Source organism: Pipra filicauda, unplaced genomic scaffold, assembly GCF_003945595.2.
Source record: "Pipra filicauda isolate LSUMZ 115617 unplaced genomic scaffold, ASM394559v2 scaffold13_size5146498_pilon, whole genome shotgun sequence".
NCBI classification, from domain to species: domain Eukaryota; kingdom Metazoa; phylum Chordata; class Aves; order Passeriformes; family Pipridae; genus Pipra; species Pipra filicauda.
In genome coordinates, this window is record NW_024103874.1 from 837,283 (window position 1) to 857,348 (window position 20,066).

Sequence of the window (20,066 nt, forward strand, 5' to 3'; positions counted from 1 at the left end):
CTATCAAATAATTCTCAGGGGATATGGATGCTTTATTTTAGATCAGCACATTAAAGAATTACAATAGTAAAAGAGAAACAGATCATACAATTAACTTATCTGGGCAGAGAAAAGGCATTTGGATTTCCATCCTCCATATTATGCAGGATTTAGCCCTCTTGGGGAGGGGAAGGAATACATTTTCATTTAGCTGATAACGCATCAAGACAATGCAATTGGGACGCAGAGGATTTGTATTTATTGTTTCAAGTGGAAGATAAAGCTGTGCAAAACTCATTACTGGCAGTGTTAAAAGTCTGAAGGGGAAAGACAAATTAATCTTACCTGGCACAGATTCTAGATGGAGTCTAAATATAAAAAATCTGGGTCTGGTGTGTGAACTCTCCAGAGCCTGTGATAGATCAGCAGTGCTGAGCTGAGTCCCTGGCTGGGACAACACAAATATGGCCTGAAACAGTGAGGTTGGACCAGGGCTGCTAAGAACCAGGGGCAAAGACTTTCAAATAACTTTGTTCCCTATTTCAACCACCGTTGTTTCTCACTGCCTGTGCAGTGACACTTCTAGAGCAGCACGGGAAAGTTTTGCTTGTTCGTGGCGACCTGTGAACTTCCATCTCACACCTGGATCCCTTCTGCTCTTGCTTTGGCAGGATGTGTGACACAGGAGAAGGACTGTTCATCTTTCAGACCAGGGATGGGGAAGCAATCTATCAGAAGGTTCACTCAGCTGCTTTGGCCATAGCAGAACAACACGAGCGTTTGCTGCAGAGTGTGAAAAATTCCATGGTATGGCTGCTTGTTAGGCCTGGTGTTCCAGGCTGGAATATCCAACCACCAATATGTGTCTTTGGTGGAATTTTAAGTTTTGATTTAAGGATTCTGGTTATTGCTCTTATTAAATTCTGTTTGATTATAAACTGTAGGGTAATATGTATAACTGCAATTCCTTTTCAAGGATCAAAACAAGAGGGAAACTTTCAGTCCTCGATCGTCGTGTTTGCAAAGCTGTCAATAAGTGTGAATTGATACAGAGATAAATGCACATTCTCATTAGTTTCCTTTGATGAATCAGCATCATGAGTTTGGTTGGAAGCATTTCTTATCAGTCCATTTGCAAAAAGTTGTGGCTCGTGCTCAATTTTCCATTTCCTACTGAAGATTTGGGAAGAGTCATATGGTTCACATTAAACCATGGAGAGGACTAGGTGTTTGCCTGATCTCTCAGTGAATATCTGTTTTCCACAAGTGCTTTTTGTATCTAAAACTTGGTTTATGACACACATGACTGGTAGGAAATATAGAAGTGGAAGATGCAAAACTAACAAAAAAAATAGTGAAGGATCTCCAAAAGCTTTATGTCTAAGGAAGGCAGTTTTGTGGCACTTGCACCTAATGTGTTTCAGGGTCTTATTAACTTCTAATTTAATTTTGTGTTTGCTTATGAAGCCTGTAGAGTGAGAAGGAGTGTTTTGTTTATCTCATTTCTCAATTGGTCTCTGCACTGCAGGACTCACAGGGTGACTCTGGCAGCAAAATTAGTATCCTGAAGATAAGAGGTTTTCTGGAATATATAGAATGCACAGAAAGGACAACTGTGGAAGAACTTGGCTATAAACAACATCTCTATTCCAAGCAGTAGTAATCTGCAACAAGTCTTTCTTCTTTCCTTTGCTGTAAACATAAGCACTGCTGTTATCCATGTCTAATCCTTTCAGTAATTCTACTGTCTTAGTTTCAGGGATAAGTTGTAGTAATGAATTATCCCAGTATTAACTGGATGAACCAGCTGGGATGAAACAGAAAATGCCATTATTACTGTGAAAATTTTAGTAAAGATGAGTGTGGATGTGGAGGGGATGGAGAAGGGAACAAACTGTTTTAAGTACTTGGTGTCCTTTTGTTCTTCCACAATCTTTGCTGGGTTTGGCTTTTGTTTAAAACCAAGAACCTTTTAGTTCTAATTAACTAAAGGAGTTCTAGTCGAAAAATATCCAAAACTGAGATAGATTGTTAGATAAGTGCTCAACAGTGACTAAATTAAGCAGATTAAAATTAACCTAGGCTAGGTCAGTGTAACTAACATTTGTATCCACCAGGATCAGAAGTGATCAAGTAACCTGTTGAGAGCACAACTTCATTTTCAAGCAGCAGGGATCAGTTCTGAAGCAACAGTGAATAGTTTTAAAGGCAATTTCATATTTGTTGGCTTTGCATTTATGAAATAGCATCTTTAATAGATGATGTCTGATGCTGCACTGTAAAGTTCCCATCTTACAAATGCCAACAGACTGCACAGATGCAGAGCTGCTGTAGATTTCAATAGGCAGCAGCTGCACAACCTCTCAAAGCTTTTTCAATGAATGACCACAATCCCTAAATCTAATTTTATAGATCCTAGATTCCTAAGTAGGGAATAACAACATATTCCTGATGAGCTGAAAGTCTTGTAATTTAGTAGCAGAATACAATTGTTTCAGAGGAGTCCATGTGCCCCTGAATATGAGTTTCCCAAGCCTGCCATAGGAATGTTGCCTGGTTCCAAAATACTCACTAAGGCTCAGTGGCTTCTCTCGGGTTCAAGATTCTAAATCTGGGATTCAGATTTAAAAATTTAGGCAGAGGGCTGTTATATCAGTGTAGAACTCCTGTGGCTTATTTTGCTGATTACAAAATATTTGTAAAGTACCTCTTTGTTCAAATTGATTGATTTCCCCTGTATTTTTCTTCTGCTTTTGAACACCTCGACGAGGAGTTTATTTCAGGGGCTTGCACCTCATCCTCAGCTTTCTATATTGTTTCTGTCTCCAAGACTTACTTACTCTGTGTGGATTCTTTGTATTAGTGAAGCTTGAGTTGTTATTTACAGAAAGGGTAAGTAAAAGAAGAAAGTAGGAGATGTGGTGGTGAGAAATGAAGTCTATGCTGAGTGTGTTCCGTTTGCTCCTGGAATCCTGACCACTGCCATATCACTGGAGTGATTATCCAAGGCTGAGGGGAAGGCTTTATTAATCTACCTGAGGGTTCCTGCAGCCTGTGCAAGGAAAAGGAAAAAAGAGAGTTGAATATCCCATGCTGACAGAGTGAAATAGAGCTGCCAAGTTCTGCTGAGAACGTGGGCTCTGATGTGTCTGTCACCTCCCTGGCAGTCACTCCTGCACACCCAGTACGTGGTTCAGAGCGTGACTGGAGCTGGCTCTGGCTCCTGAGATGGGAAGTGGGTGCAAAGCAGTTCCTGGGGTAGAACCTCACCCTCACACATGCTGCTGCTGCTGCTTCATGCCCGGGTCTGAGCACGTGCTCACCAGCCTGGGACACTTCCACAACTGGAGGTCGCTTGTTTTCCTTCTGGGTGTATCCACAGCTCTCTCCCTTTTCTCTCTTAAAGGCAAGAATGAGCTGGCTTTGCTTAGTGATGCATGAAACCATTCTGGTCATTTGGTAACCCATCCCATCCAAATGTTTCTTTCCTTTCACTTTGGCCTTGCCAGGCAATGGAAAGAAAATACCTCTTCAGGTTATATTTTCGTGAGGATTTGGTTACCATGAAAACTGATGGGAGCAAGTGCTGTGACTTCACTGCTCTCTCTTCAGGTTGCTTTAAAAAAGACATTAGAACCTGACACCTCACTAAGAAATAATAACTGTGAAGTTCCCAGTCTTGGCAGCTAAAGCTCAGTGCTTCATGGAAACGGATTATCAGCCAGTTTCCTGCAGCCTTCCCTGACTCTTCTTCCCTCTTGAAGTGGGCACTTTGCACTTGTTCCATCTGATGTGTCCCTGTCCAGGCTGGAGCTTCTGTTAGCTCTGGCCACTTCCACAGAAATTCAGAATTAACTCAGAATTAACTCAGAGTTAACTTCTAGAATATTTACCATTAGTGCAAGACAGAGAGTAGCCAAAACAGCAGCAATATGTTGATGCCCCTTAATGCCTGAAGTTGTTGCTATTACTTGACCAGTCTGTAGTTTTCCTATAATGAAGTTGCAAATGTTTCTTAAACAATTATTGTTCAAATTGATTTTGATCGATTTGCTGGGAAGAAAATCCCCCCCAAAACCACAGCAAGTGCAGTCTTCTCCAGGGGGAGGTTTCAAGAGGAAGGTTTGCCTCAAGTGCTAGTTGTCCTGCAAAACCTTTGAAAATTAGGTTGTCCAGCCTGAGGAAACCAACCAAACCTAACAAACTTTAAATCATCTTTATTTTCTTTCCCTTTGGAGCCATGTTTACGGCTAACCTGAGAGAACACTGGTGTGCAGAGGCTTTTTATTAGTTTTTTTTTTTTCTTTGTTTGCTTTTGGGGTTTTTTTGTTTGTTTGGGTTTTTTTCCTGATTTTGTGGTTTGTTTGTTTTTTTTTTCAGTACTTTTTCTAAATTTTTGTAATTTTTAATGCAATTTTGCTGATTTGTTAAGGTGGGATCTAAGAAAGAAAATACTTAATCTTTCCTCTGCGAGCCCCAGGACTTCTGAGACCCAGCACCCTGTGTTTGGCCCAGAGCTGGTGTCACCATCCAGGTGACAAGAAGTCAAGAGGTGGGGCAGCAGCTCCCCAGCTGCTCCTGACAGTGGCTGGGAGCTGCTCCATCCCCTTCCTCCATGGGTCTCTTGCAGCATCCAGAGCTGTGGGGTGGCTTTGGGTTGTCCCTCGCAGCTCCTCCCGTCTTTGCTGTGTGGGTTTAAGCGTGACCGAGCATCACTTGCTGCCTGCTTTATGTGCAGGGTGCTGTGTTTGAGTCTCTCTGGGGATCCTGATCCCTGCTCAGCTTCGTTCTCCTCCTCCTCTGAGCAGAAATGGGTGAGGGTGGAGATTTGGTGCCCTCTGGTTATCAGTTTATTAACTGTGTTAATGATGTGTGGAACCGCACGTCCCGCCTGGCTCCAGCCTGTGCCCTGACGTGCTCCAGCATGTCAATGCTGGCTGTGGGACCTGCTCCCAGCTCTGGGTGCTCCTGTGGCACAGAGCCAGGGCGTTAGCAACTTATCCCTCCTCGTTGTGTTGCCACAGAGATGCAGTAGGTTAATTGTGGGAATGGAATCGATCACCATTAAAGCCGCCAGTGCTCGCAGGCCGAGGTGGTTTGATGAGACGCTGTGTATTCAGCACAGAACACAGTAATTCTTATCTTCAGCTCTGGACTTTTTAACTTCTTCCCCTGCTGATTGAGTTCAGGCCCTTTTCTGTGTCATTATTTAGTCTTTCTCTGGCTGTGTCTCTGGTTTTTTGTCTCCCAAGCCAGCCTGTTGGTTTTTGTACTCCTGCTGACAGCTGAACTATTGCTTGAACTGCCTTAGCTTGCTGTCCAACTCACCAGTAAATAAAACCTCCACAAGAGATACCTACAGCTGAGAAATGCCATCATCCCTGATTGGTATTCCCTGTACAAGATCCCTGGTTGGTTGTTTCCATGGTGCCAAGGTGTGTGTGTGGTGACACTGCAAGGGAACTGTGATGAACATGGTGTAGGTGGGTCCTGGTGCAGTGACTCACATCCAGCTGATGTGGAGGTGGGTGTTTTCAGAGCTGGGCTTGATTTGGTTTAGTTTTACCTTCACATCACAGGTGTCCACTGCACAGAGAGGAGGTTGAAGGTAGAAAGCACTTCGGAATAACTTGGAAATTGGTCTCTTTGGATACACTCAGCCCTCACCCCTTTTCTGTGCTTGCTTTACCTGTTTGCTTTTGCTCCAAAATATACTAATTTTCTTGTAAAAAGTGCTGTCACCTCTGGTTTTGTGAAACTAAAATGTAAAACTTACTCTTTTGTAAAAAACTGTCTTCATAAATTAGAAAAGTCTAGTTGAGCCTTGGTATGTTTGAATGGTGTTTCCCTGAGCTTTGGGAGGAGAATTTTACCTGTATTTTCAGAGAGTTCACATATTTTCTGAGTTGGAAGGGGCCCACAAGGATCATCAAGTCCAACTCTTAAGTGAATGGCTCACACAGGGATTGAACCCACAACCTTGGCTTTATTTGCACCAGGCTTTAACTGAGCTTCTCTTAGGGTTATTCTGAAGCTTATGATAAAATCCAAATATTTTTATCAGCTTGCACATATATCTTATTGAATTCATATAAGAATGCCTTGAAGTAGTCAGTTCTCATGTATTTTTGTGTTAGATCCAGTATAAATAACAGGGGGCTGTGATTATGTAAGACAATGTAGCTGAAGGCCCTGTATGCAGGGGAAGTGTGGGATGGGGCTCCCAGCAGTGCACTGCAGCCCACGTGCCCTCCTGAGCACACTTGGATGTGCTGTTCATTTGAGGAATCTTGGTGAAGGATGCAGTTATCCATCTCCTGTTGGACTCCTGTGCCATCCAGCTGGCAAGGTCCTCAGCTGTAGGAGAGGGGAGATGAATAGAAAATGCCTCAAAACAAACGAGAACAACTTGTCCTCACACATGGGACATATCCAGTCAGGTTCTCAGTGTGCTGGGGCTGTATTTAGCTTTGGGAAGTTGCTTGTGTAGCTGGGAAGACCCTCTGCTGGCTGTGCTGCCAAAGGGGGAGCACACCAGCACTGCCCTGCCTTCTGCTGATCCCCAGTTTCTCTTTCAGCTGCTTGGGTTAGGACTCCCCTCGGGGGAAGCAGGGCTTGCCCAGGACCAGGGGAGCACCAAGGTGAGCTGTGGTGTGAAACAGCAGCGTGGCCTCCTAACCCATGGTGTGTTAGAGACTAACCAGTTAGTCCTTGCTGCCGTGGAGACTAACCAGTTAGTCATCGCTGCTGTGGAGACTAACCAGTTAGTCATTGCTGCTGTGCAGGGGGCAGAGGGAGGGAGGGAGTGAGAGGCTGTGCTGGTTGTTTTGTTAGAACTTCTTGCAGGCAGAGGTGGTGCTGTTTCAGACCGTGTCCTTCGTGTCCCTTTGCAGCTGCAGCTGAAGCTGAGCGAGCGCGCCGTGTCCCTCAGTGCCATGGTGCCCCTGCCTCGCAGCGCCTACTGGCACCACATCACCCGGCAGCACAGCACGGGGCAGCTCTACGGCCTGCAAGGTAAGGGGGGGTCAGGGCACAGCTCCTGGCACTGCTGGGGCACTGCCCTGTCTGTCCATCCCACTGCAGGGTGATGTCCAGGCTGAGCCGCTGCCGTCGGGCTGAGGGAGAGAAGGCACGTTCCCTCAGCTCGAGGTCAGAAAGGCTCTGCTGAAACCTGGGCAGGACAGGACAGGGCAGACAGGGGGTGTAAACTCAAGGGATTGTGCTCAGAGGCTCTGTGATGCTGCTCTGAGCTGGGGCACGAGGCTCAGTGCTGTGGGAAGTCACACTGTACCCCCCACCCTGTCCCCCTGCAAGTGCTTCCATTTTCCCCTCAAAGAGAGAAATACCAACAACTAGGCTGATGTGAGAGTTTTACATATATAGAGAACTCAGAGGACCTTGTTGGGATGGACAGTTTGGCACAGGGGTTGTCATCAGTATGTTCTCCTCTTCTTACTTCCTGTTGGAGTGGGATCCTTCATTTGGCAGGTTTTCTGACCATTTCTACAGGATGGCCAGTTACCAAATGTGCCTAATCCTTTCTGCTACCAAACCCTTAGCTGCACCTGATTTTTTGCCAGACTTAAACCCATTTGGCTCCCCTCCCGTTTGGGTGGCTGCCTCATGCTAAGAGTGATGCAGCCATATCCTCAAAAATAGCTGGAATAGGGAAAGTAAAAGGAAATGGCCATGATAAGTAATTCTAGAAAACTTTTTTGAGCAGCTGCAGTGCTGCCACTGTGCAGTGCAGTGTGGCCCAGAAGTGGGCAGGTGTCTTCTCCAAATCCCCTCCTTGCTGCCAGTCCAAGGGGCAGCACAGTTCAGTCCCCTCATGCCTGAGCACCTCCTGGGTCTGCAGAGAGGGAGAGATGCTCCCAGTGGTCCCTCTGCTGTCACCAAGGGACATCTAGTGGTTCCTGAGTGCCTGGATCGGGTGGGAGGGACCCCACTGCTCCTGCAGGCAGGAAGGCTGTCAGGGAAGCATCTCTGCCCTCCAAGTGTTTCAGAGAGTGTTTAGAATCTGAACTTCAGTCTCCTGAGAGAGTGGAAACCACAGCATCTCACGTGTGTAACTGATACTTTGTGCTGGTTTCCCCAGAGGCACCTGGAGTAGGAGCTGCTGGTGCTCAGACCAAAGTCAGCATTGTGTAGTTCTGTGTGTTTTCAGAATTAAAAACTCCAACCAAAACCCCATTTGTATTTCAAGCATGCTCTTCCACTGTCAGCTCCATGGATTGGCTGAGTTTGTGTTGGTGCAGCAAGTTGGTATCAGTGAGTTGTGGGTCAGGATCAGGGTGTTGGAAAAGCCAGCAGAAAACAGGCTAAACACTTAATTGAATGCAGCAGCCTGGAGTATTGAGTGGAGGGAGCAAGAACCTGCCAGAACTTTCTTTTTTCCCCTCCTCTCATATTCCAGGAATTTCTCAAGGAATAATGGGTGATAAATACTTATTTTATTTTTTTAAATAAATCCTGTGGAGTTTAACACCTCCACGACATGGAATGTCACCATCTGTGATTAAAAATTACAGCCCTGACACATGTAGCCATATTCTAGTCTGGTCCTCTGGCTTTCAGGAAAAAAAAACTAAAAAAAACCCCCCAAAAACAAAACAACAAACAAAAAACCCCTAAAAGGCAATATTTTTCCTTGTTCCTTTTTTCCAACACTAGAGGGGGCAGGCAGCACGTGGAAAGGCTCGGTTAACCAGAGGGATGAATAAAAACGCAGCATTTAACGTGGCTGTTCAATAAATCAGGGTATGGGAAGATGAGCTGCTGGTGGCAGCCTGTGGCACACAGGCAGTGCACTGGGCTTGCCATGCCTTACTGTGGAGACCTTTATTAAAACATTAATTCAGAGTTGACACAAGACAAATAGACTGTATGGGCACAAACTACTTGGTTTATATTTAGAAAAATAGCTTCCTTGCTAAACTGGGAAAAAAGGATCCTTAGGAGAGTGTGTTGTCATGAGAAGGGGGTCAAAGTCTTTGTGGAATAAGTCAGTCAGGCAGCTAATGTTGGAATTAAGAGAGACACTAAAGGCCTCATGTTACTCAGCAGTCAGGGCTCCTTCTTCAGTGGTATGTAATTAGATCAGGTTCCCAAATTCTGGGCCACCAAGTTGATCAGAGGGATGGAGCACCTCTGCTATGGGGAAAGGCTGAGGGAATTGGGATTGTTCAGTCTACAGAAGAGAAGGCTCTGGGGTGACCTGATTGTGGCCTTCCAGTGCCTGAAGGAGCTACAAGAAAGATGGAGACCTGGAGTGACAGGACAAGGGGGAATGGCTTCACACTGACAGAGGGCAGGGTTAGATGGGATATGGGGAAGCAATTCTTCCCTGTGAGGATGGAGAGGCCCTGGCACAGGTTGCCCAGAGAAGCTGTGGCTGCCCCATCCCTGGAAGTGTCCAAGGCCAGGTTGGATGGGGCTCTGAACAACCTGGGCTAGTGATTTCTGAATTGGTTCTTGTCCTCTTTTCTAATGTATGGGAAAGATCTGCTGCTCATATTGGGAGCTAAAGTGCATTTTTCATTTAAAATGCAAATTCAGAGCTTTAAAAAACTTAATTTGCTTTGTACAAATTTCTGTTCTGAAGGAAATGGTAAAGAAAATCCGGGTGCAGATGTTTCTGAGATGGAGCAGCAGATGAAGCAGGGATAGGTTTAATTAAAATTCTGTGAAGTTCACATAGTCCTGTGTAAAACACTGACTGAGGTGCCTGTGTCTTACTGAGGGTTCTTCTGTTTTTTCACATCTGACTTGGCGAAGATGTTTCCAGCCCAGTGAAGCTTCATCGCACGGACACTTTTCCAACCTACAGGTCAGACCATCGATAAAAGACTGTAAAGAACTTCACAAACTCTTGTCTCCTGACCAACTGCCCCAGTGGATGACAGTGATGATGATGATGATAAGGATGGAAATGTGGAGAAGTCCAGGCTGGATGAGAGATTTGCAATACCAAGGATTTTCTAAACTTTGACAAAAGCGGAAACTATTACTGGGGAGAGGAACAAACCCAACAAACCCTCTGGTGTATCTTTTATATCTTACAGTTGGACAGAGAAGAAACCACTCCCTAAATACTTCCAAATGATTTTGTATGATAGGTATGTTGTAAATATATGAGACTCTCCTGTGGTAGTGTGGTCCCATTTTTGTCTCTTACAGCTGTGTGTTCACTGCTGTGTCACCCTTGTTTGTGGCAATGCTTATCTTTAGTTATTTACATTATTGTTAACCTAATCCCTGCCCTTTGGAATGGTGGCCAGTTTTAAGCAGCTCTCGGATACAATTTTTCCTGTTTGAAGCCTGATGAAGGCTTGATTGATTTCTTTTAAAAGCACCCTCTCTATCTTCTCTTTCCTGTATTTATTTCCATCTCTGTAAACGTTTAAAATAAAAAAGTCCCACTGAATTTGCAGTGCAGTGCTTTTTGTCATCACTGGCAGTATCACAAACAGCTCTTGTGGAGGCATTAGGGCACTAGAAGGAAGGACAGTGGTTTCCTTGACATCCAGAGCCACACAACCACTTGTTGGGATTTCTGGGGAAGCAGAGCAGGAGATTCAACAGGAATCTCACAATGCCACAAATGTTTTGTGGCAGAAAGATGATTTTTTCTGTTTTGTGACAGCATCCATGTTAGACACTGCTTTCATAGCTTCATTTCAGTTTAACAGCAAACAGACTTTCAGAAATAGCACATTTGATTGCTGTTGCTGTGCCAAATGGTCAGAATTGGAAAACAGCTGTGGACAGAAAATTGTGATTATCTTAAATGCTACTGAATGAGTGAGGTGTAGGTAAATCAGCTCGTTAACAAGCTCTGGGTAAGAAGGCCTGATCAGGTTAGATCAGACTGATCATCTCTAACCCCCTCATTCTTGCTCACCTAACAAGCTTAAGGACTAAGGGGGAGTATGGGCTCTGCATATTTTTAATTGTTAAAATATGGGATACCAAAAAACCTAATGGTAATTGCATTTATCCAGGCATGTGTAATGTCAGCAGCTCATTTTTCAGCAGATATCCCAGAAGAGAAGTAAAAGAACGCAGTGGCCAGAGTAGGTTTGTAGAGAATGAGCCTCATTTGTTCACGTTTATGGAGAATGAGTTGGCACAGGCTAATTTTCTCAGAGGACAGAGGTAATGGTCTTGGAGTGAAAATAACAAATATCTTGGCTTTTAATAGGAATATGAAGTTTTAGAGCAGACTGGGAGGATGTGGTGTTGATCGTGACCCACATGATGACTAAAAGTAGACTTCCAAACTCTGCTTCCACAGTGGGCTGTGCTCAGAGGTGATGTCAGTGTTCCTACTGGATTAGGGTAACCAGTGTCTGCTCCCAGCTGTGGTTACTGTGGGAGGGAGCAGTGGGCAGTGTGCTTATTAAAACTGCAGATCTATAACATGGGAAGGAAAGACATGGGACCACAAGATTAGAATACCAAATTAACTGCGTAAATTCAAAGAAATTCAATAGGGACAAGTGGTTCTAAGCAAGGCTTAACTGACTACCCAAATACCTGATGGGAAGGGGAACAAGAGAGCAGCTCTTTGGAAGGGATGTAGGGGCTGTAGCAGTTTGCAAGTGGAACATGAGGCAACAAGGCTGTGTTGCTGCTAAACAACTAAGTGTCATAAGGGAAGGTAAAAGGGTTTGGCTTTCAAGGCAGCTGATACAATTCTGCTCTGCTTTAGGCTGGCAAGGTCTCGGCTGGAGTCAGGATGTGCTTGGAGCTGTGCCTGGTCACAGCTGACACCGTGGGATATTCCAGCTCCTGAAGTGCCCTGTGTGCTCTCTCATGTCTTTACCTTCCTCTACTAAACAGAATTCCTCTCCAGGAATAGGGAAGAAGCAGATGTTTCCAAGCCAATCCAGCCTTTCTGTTTGTTACAGCGTCCTGAAGTAACCAGTCACTCCAGGAAGATCTGGTTTTAGGCTTAGGATCTACCAGTTTAATAAACATATTATCAATTGTGGAGTAAAACACTGGAAAAAAGGTAAGATGTTGGGTTTCTACATCCAGGAGGGTTGTAGTAACAAAACTAGAGGTGAGGGAGGCTCTCAGGAAAGCAAACCCTGAGTGTGGTGAAGGTAAATGTGTTTCTGAAGGAAAAAAATCAGTGTGCCATTATTGTTTAAGGAACACCATAGTGGAAAGTTAAACTTAATTTATTGTAAGTAAGCACTATGTTCACTTTATTTCCAAGCTGAACTGCTAACATAAATAAGTGATTGAAAGACATGTTATGACTAATAGGCCTTTATCTTTCAGGCTTACTTCTGCTAGTGTGTTCCCTTTGGAGCTGGCAGCATCTGCTGTTTTATCATGGATATGACAGTTCAGTAAATGCTTTTATTCACCTTTCACTCATGCAGTGATTGATATAACAGGACTATCTGTGCTTGAACAGTTCAATTACAAAGAGGACAAAAAAAGCCACCCCAACCTTGTCCTTTAAATGAAGGGTCATTAAATCAGCTAGCTCTGATATTATTTTTTCTAGTGAAACTGTCGGTGAAAGATGGAAAAACGGCCTAAAAGTAACTTTGCTTTGAATTACTTTGTGTATGACACGATATCAAGAAGCTGCTTTGTTTTAATTTTTGATACTAATAGATTTAATTTCTCTTTGTGTCACTACTGGCTCAGTTATCAAGGTCACTGGCTGAAGGAAGTGAGAGAGTTTGGAGAGTTTGCTACTCCTGTAGTTAATGGATTTAGGGCAAAGGAAAGGGCTTCCCCAGTTTGGAGCCAGAGTGTTCAGACTGCACAGCAGACTGTGGATAAGTGATGATGATGCTGTTTGTGCCAGTTGATTTATTGTGGTACCTGATACACTGGTGAAGAGAGATGCTGGACTGAGTGGAAATCCCTCAGGTACCTGAGCTGTGCTCTGTCTGAAGAGATACACTTCAGAAAGTGTGAGGAAAAACCCATTTGTAGGGCTGGGGGGTTCAGGGTTACTGGGGATTCAAGGATCAGTGTGTGACAAATCCTTGAGAGCTAATTTTCCTCAGTGTCTGCCCTGCAGCCCCTCCACATTTACAGACCTTCACAAAGGTTTTTTTGAGCTTGTGCTGTGTGTGAAAAGGACAATAACAGTTTTGCAGCCTGGTTTCATTTGCTCCACGTAATTCCAGCACAGCCTTTTATGTCCTTCAACCTTGTTCTTCCTTGAACATCCACAGAGCTTCCCAGATAACTTCTTCAAAGGCACAGAAGTGTTGTGCAGAGCCATCCCAGCGAGCGGGCCCTTGGCTCTGGGTAACCTCTCCCATTCACACGGCTCTTGGTAGCACTGTGCTGTTCCTCAGGCACAAGATCCAACAGAAATGCCAGACCCCTGCTCCCTTTCATCCCACAAAAGACCATTGGCCAACCTGCAGCTCATAATAGTGGAGATGGAAGGATATGTTTTAGGGTTAAAGAGAAGAAAGGATCAGATAGAAAGCGTGGAGCTGCTTACCCCGCTTTCAAATACAGGCTAAGAAAAGTTATTCTGTCTTTTGAGCAGGAATGAACCAGCAAACTGGTAACAGCACAGTGGGGAGAGGGTCCAGCAGAACTCTGGATAACAATCCCAAAAGGCTAATCTTGCAATCAAGTGCTTTATGGGGAAAAAAAAAATCTAATATTAAGACTTCAAATTACATTTCTTTTTCGTAGTTGTTTTTATTACAGGTAACAGAATGTAAATGTCATTATCTAAAATAGCACTGAGGGGAATGGAACTGCTGTAAATTATGGTGCTGCTGCGAGGAATAGCACGGGGCACATCCTCTCTGTTTCCATTTTATATTCCCATGGAATCGTACAAGGACTTGCCAAAAGTCACTCAAGACCTCAAGGTATTTTCATCACAGTTCAAAACTTTTTTTAATCTTTTTTTCTTTAATAAAGGAGATCTTCCATTTTTCGCTGGACCAAGATCTAACAGCACAGGTTTTTGCCTCTTTGAGGGAGGGCAGTGATTTAGGTGGGTTGTTTCAGCATTTGTCTGAGTGAAACAGTTTTTATTTTTCATACTTGTAGTGCTGTTCATGCTTATTCCTGAAATTGTTAGTGTTTAGTTTTCCTTTCCCTTCTCACACCTTACAGCAGAAAAGCATCATTAATATTTAAGCAGATGAACATCTCTTGAAGTTTGTGACTTGCAGCCAGAATGCCATTAATTTAAGTAATCACACAGATAGAATTAATTCAATCAGAGTTGTATCTGAGTCCTGTTGCTGAGCAATTCCAGTGAGTGCATAATAATCCTGCTGCCTCAGGCATTGGGATCAGGGGTCAGGATGTGATATTTCTGTGTATTCATTAACTTTCACAAGGGCAGATTGATCTTCTCTTTCCATGAAGGCTAATGAACCATTTTCTTATTTTTAGGGAATATTCCATCACTACCAGTGGTCCCGTAGTGTTTAAAGAAAGGCTGTTTTCAAACAGAAGGCTCTAATTAGAACCCAGGCTCTATTCATTGCTTGACGCTTCCTCCATGGATTTACAAATGCCAGCAAATAAACTTGCCAGGAAAAAGTTTATTTAGGGGCTTTCTCTGTAGTATTTAGCCTGTGGATTGTTCTACCTCCTGACAAGCCAAACCCACGGAATTAGGTGCTGAGACGATCAGCCTGGTTGCGTTTGTTTAGGAGTGTTTTCCCAGCCATCCCTTTTTTAAACACTCTGAGAGATAAAAGCAGTGAGGTGTTGATTTGCTCCAAGCCATCAAAAAAAAAAAAAAAAAAGTTGTAGTCTCTATGATGAAATGAATTCCTGGCTTTCTAGCCACAGAAGGTGGGAAAATATAGAAAGGATTAACACAAGTAGCTGGGACTGTGTTTGGCTCCCGGAGCCGCTGGAGCGGCGCGATGCCGGTCCCTGCCACGGGATGCCAGCCTTGGCCTGGGAATGGGAATGCCAGCCTTGGCCTGGGGATGGGAACAGCAGCTGCTCCTTTACCTGTATCTGCTCGGTGCTCCCGACCCTCTGAAACTGGGGTTAGACCTGATAACCTCAAAATATCTCACACTGGTTTTTGTCTGCGTTGTGGTGCCTTCCCTCGCTTTTGTATCACTGGGAACAAGGAAAACGTGTGGGTTATTCCAAAAGGGATCTCTGGCAAAAAGAAGGGGTTTATATGCTCAGGTGAGGGAACTGGCAATGTCTACATGAGCCCATTGTTTGGCCCAGGCTCTATTCCCAGTCCAAGCTGGGTTTCCTAAGCACTGTTTGCCCAGAGAAGCCGTGGCTGCCCCATCCCTGCAAGTGTCCAGGGCCAGGTTGGGTGGGGCAGCCTGGGCTAGTGGAAGGTGTCCCTGCCCATGGCAGGGGTTGGAATAAGATGATCTTTAAGGTCCTTTCCAACCCAAACCGTTCTGGGATCCTGTGACACTTGATTTTCCGCATCCTAACAATGAGAATGGCACATCTGCAGCCAGGAGTTCCCAGGATAATCGTGTAGTAACAGTGCTGCCATTTTCAGAAACAATGGGATAAAGACCACATAAAACAGTGTGGAGAAGACCTCTGGTCCTACTGGACAAATTATCTTTTAAAGGACACATAAAACGAGACTCTAATTACCTGTGCTCGTTAAGATGCTCTTGGTTTGGTTTTTTTTTTGTGTGTGTGGAATTACACCCCAGCCACAGTTAAACCCTGGCAACTACCTGAATTTTGTCTCTCAGATTTCCAGGGTGACTTTTCCTAACCTTCTGTCCTATACTTTTCTATTCTGCTGTGAACTTCCCAAGTGTGGCATCTCCACCACAGAGGTGGACACACTCTTTGTGTAGTATATGAAATCATGCCTTTATCAAATTATAGCTTCTAATCAGATATTGTCTGTACTTTGAGACCACTGGGTAAAAGCTGTTTAAAAAATGACTAAGAGAAATTCACTTGCTAATATAATTTATTGTATCTTTTTGACTGAATCAAGATTATTTTACATAATGAAAGGACAAATTATATAGAAAACCTGTAGTGCTGAAGGCAGTGCACCCTTTTGGGATATATTGTCCATAAAACTGAAGTAAATAGTTGCATAAATATTTATTTCTCCATAAGGTGGAATGACTCAGCTGAAAGCCAGACAGCATTAATGAGGTGTGATCTCTGTTTTTGGCACATCCAGTAAAATGAAAGTGTACCTACAATCATAAATGAAACACAAAAATGCTGTTCTGCAGTGTAGGAAGGAAAAAGGTGGCAAAATTAGATTTATAGCTCCTCTGCCAGCTGTGAAAGGTAAGGTGTTGGAGGGACCTGTCACAGCTGAAGCTGTTCAGGAGCTCTGCTCTGAAGTCCCCAGGGTTACTCATGAGTAACCCGCCCTTTTCTTCATGTATTTGTCACAAAATGAAGACCAGGCCAGACTTTCATGGGCCTTTTAATTGTAGTGGGTGTAGACTTAGAGGAATTCCATGTATTGGGACCCTGGAATGCCCCTGGATACAGGCAGCAAGGAGGAGCAAGAGTGGCTCTGATGGAGGGATGTCCATGGAAAGCCCTGGAAAAATGATGTCCTTCCTTAAGCCAAATGAAGAAATGGATTGAAAAAACAAATCTGTGGTCTCTCCAGGTGGCACCACACCTTGGAGCCGTGGCAGCCCCCAAAAAGGAGGATGTGACCCAGCCCTGCCCTGTGAGAGGAGCTGCAGTGACTGTCCAGGCTCCCCCATCACTGCTCACAGCCCCCACTTGTCCGCTCTCCTGTCCAGACCCTGCAGCTCCCACCACAAGTGGAAGGGATTCCAGCAGAGCCTGATCCTTCCCAAGAGAGAACCAGATCACTCATGTGGGGTTGGAAAGCCACTGGGGTACCTGATTCCTCTTTGGATACAGGCTGCCCGTGGAAATTCTCGAGACAAAACCTCTGTTTTATCCAAAGTCACCCATCAGAGGGTGGTTCACACTCACAGGTGTGACATTCCCGGGTTTGGGAAGGAAGGCTGGTTTGGTGCAGGACCCAGGCACAGATGCTCTATGAGAAATATATGAGGTGACCTGTCTCGACCCAGGCTAACTGCACATTCTTAATGTTTTCTTCCCTTTCTTCTCGAGGCATTTGGAGTTTTACCAAAGGCATTTCCAGTATCAAACCAAACCTTGAGAGGCCTTGAGTAATTTTCCTTCCTGGAATCCATGGTGGGTCTCTAGCACAGTCTATCCTTTTCTCTACTCCAGAAAAGTAGCAAATATTTGCAAGAAAAATGCGTGGCAGACCTTTGCTGACCTTTTGCAGTGAGCCAGAAAGGATCAATCCAAGACCAGGGTCTACCTGGAGTAGCACATATAAAATAAGAATTCCATTTATCTTTGTTTGGGAAGGATCTGTTATTTCTAGCATTTGTTTATCACATGTATTATTCAATTTACGTACTTACAGAGTGAAACAAAATCGATTAGAAATTGCTTTTTCTTTGCCACACATGACTGTCAAATCCTGCAGGAAAATCGCTTAAATTGTGTGATCTATGGTTCAAAGTGAGAACAGAATGCTTAATTAGAGTTTAATTATCTGGGAAGGTTTGATACACTCTGATTGCCTTTGTTTTATTTCTTTGCTTGCTCAGTGGTCTCTTTTGAAGTGTGTCCTCATTTGCAGCAGAACCAGGTGCACAGGCTGAACCAGCCTGTGAGAACAGATTTTCTCTTCAGTCTCATGTTTATCTATCCCACTGACCTGTTAGTAAGTACAATACACCTGTCAACATGGGCCTGTTCCTTAGAACTGGTACCTAAAAAATTAGTTTACGTAGATGAGTTTACGTAGATCCAGGTGTTATGTCCTCATTCAGTCGATGTTTTCAAGGGTTGAAATCGGGTTTACTAAAGAATTATGATTTTTGACACTGAAATCTGCCACTTCCCCACCACCTGGTCTACTGGCACCAACTGAACTGGGTCTTATTGGTACCTGGCAGGGTCCTGCTGAAATGCTCTTTTTAGCTGTCTGTTGGTGATCAATCAGTAATGAACAGCCACGGAGGCATCTGAAGTGAATAATGAGATAAACAATACACAAAGGCATCAGGATGGGTATTCCCACCTGAAATACCATAATTTTCATCAGTCTTTCCAGTTTTTCTGTATATTTTCTGCAGAAGAAAGTGATAGATGCATGTATTAAAAGAAATTTTAGAGCACAAAGAAATGTGTTGGTGCCCACCGAGTGAAGCAAAGAGTATTTGATGTGTTGGTACTGACTCAGGGATTCAAAATTCCATGGAATCAGACACTTTTGTCACTGTAGTAAGCTGGGACCTTAACCCTTTGGAGAGTGCTCTTTTCATAATGACTTTGTTTTACAAATTACACTGAATTTCCAAGAACCTATTGAAGTTCTTACATTATAAATACAGCAGATTAAAGTGCAGTTTAAGTGATGTAGAAGTAGCTCAGGGGAGCACCCCAGATCTTAATTTCATTCGGCTGGTAGTGATGAAGAAAGCAGAGTTGATTGCTGATTTATATGCCTTGTCTTTCATGATATTCTATTTCTGCTGTTCAGGGGGTCACAACAGAGTAGAGTTAAAAACAACCAAGGCAGAACCAGCTGATGCTCCTACAATCACATCAGATTCTCTTCAAAATTGCTCTTAGTTGCTTTTTCTCCCTTGTTGTCTTCAAAGTTTGCATTCTGCTCTCCCAGCCGTGACTGGAATTTTAATGGCCTTGCAGTCTGTTGTCTATTAGGCATTTTATTAGTATTAATATGGTCTATTTTTCTAGCTGTCTGTTTCCTTATATTTAATTTCAAAATGTTTCTGAAGTCCAGGCTAAAGGGGTGCTCCCAAGGTGCTGTTTGCTGAAAGTTCATTTGAAAGCCATTAATAAATGCCTCCAGCAAAGCCTCACGTTGGATTATGCAGCAAAGGCTCTGGGAACCAGCTTCTAAGGACTCATGTGATTGACTCCCAGCTGGGAAGACAGAGTTTAAACAGATCTCAGCACTCTTTTTATATCAAAATAAAAGATTTTCCAGGACAGCTCTGTTCAAACACACTGACTGTGATCTGCACTTGAGTTCACACAGTGGCCATGGATTCAGAGATCAGCTTCCACAAACTTGAAGAGGAACGGAGGTTTTCTGCAGAGGGAAGGACTGAGGCATGAATTACATTTTGCTAGACACCTGAGAGACCCATGTAGGCAAAGGTAGGTTCTGGGAAGCTCCTGTCAATAATTCACCTGCAGGACACAGACCCCTGGGAAGCTGCTCCCTACTATTTATGTGGTGTATAAAACTGTGTTCAACCTTCCTCACAACCTCTCCAGAAGATGATTTAAGGAATGAAGAGAAATACGATGCTGGAACCCATCTGGCTGCTGCAAGTAAGGATGTTTTTCTGTTGCCTTAATTAAATAACCATTTTCTTTAGAGCCCAGAGTGCTTCCATTGTCCTTGTCAGTGGCTGCCAGGAGGGCAGAATTACAGCTGCCACTCTTCTCTGAGCAGGATAAATCATGGAAAGCAGGAGCAGCACAGACACGACAGAAATGTGTAATTTCTGCAGTGCATCTTTTAGTGGGATGTGGAAGAAGGAAAAGAGCTCTGTCACAGTACCTCGGTTCTACCCGACACATCTTTTATACTGAGGTGTGCAGAAGTTCACAAGGTCAAAAAACATCCATTTCCCAAGCTGCTGGTGCAGGTGCCATGCTCAGGCAGCAATATCCTGCTTCCCTCCTTCCTGGCACCTGGAGAACTTTGAGTGAAACCTTGGCCTTGTCCTCCCCTTCCTGCTACCGCTTGAGCAACACATAACGCTGTGAACAGGAGCCTTCATTAATTTTATCTCAGAGCCCAAATTCTCCCTTTCTTAAACAACAGTTTCTTATCTCTGTTGTGTTTGAAACCAGAGCCTGAGATATAAACCTTTTACCCCAGCTCTGGATGATTCACTTGGATTAAAGCAAAGCCCCACAGACTGTGTGGCACGGAACCAACTCCAAACACTCTTGCTTTTGGAAATTACTGATGTTCTCTGGTGGAAAGCCTTAGTTGCTATCTCTATCTTTGTGATATTTGTCTTCTGCTTGTTATTTCTCCTTGTTAGCAAAGA

The 20,066-nt window shown here is 44.0% G+C and overlaps 1 protein-coding gene across 2 annotated transcripts in view; it reads left to right on the top strand.

Moving 5' to 3' along the window:
* The window catches only part of DOK5 (docking protein 5), a 42,495-nt gene extending 32,090 nt beyond the window's left edge, over window positions 1-10,405 (top strand). Inside the window, exons 6-9 of one of the 2 annotated variants that reach the window (XM_027710667.2) lie at window positions 651-786; window positions 6,558-6,620; window positions 6,873-6,993; window positions 9,757-10,405. In XM_027710667.2, the coding sequence (XP_027566468.1) occupies window positions 651-786; window positions 6,558-6,620; window positions 6,873-6,993; window positions 9,757-9,824 (388 nt within the window). In that variant the 3' untranslated portion in view covers window positions 9,825-10,405. The remainder of the gene's footprint in view (window positions 1-650; window positions 787-6,557; window positions 6,621-6,872; window positions 6,994-9,756) is intronic. The other variant, XM_027710669.2, reaches the window with a different exon arrangement.
* Window positions 10,406-20,066: the final 9,661 nt, after the last annotated feature.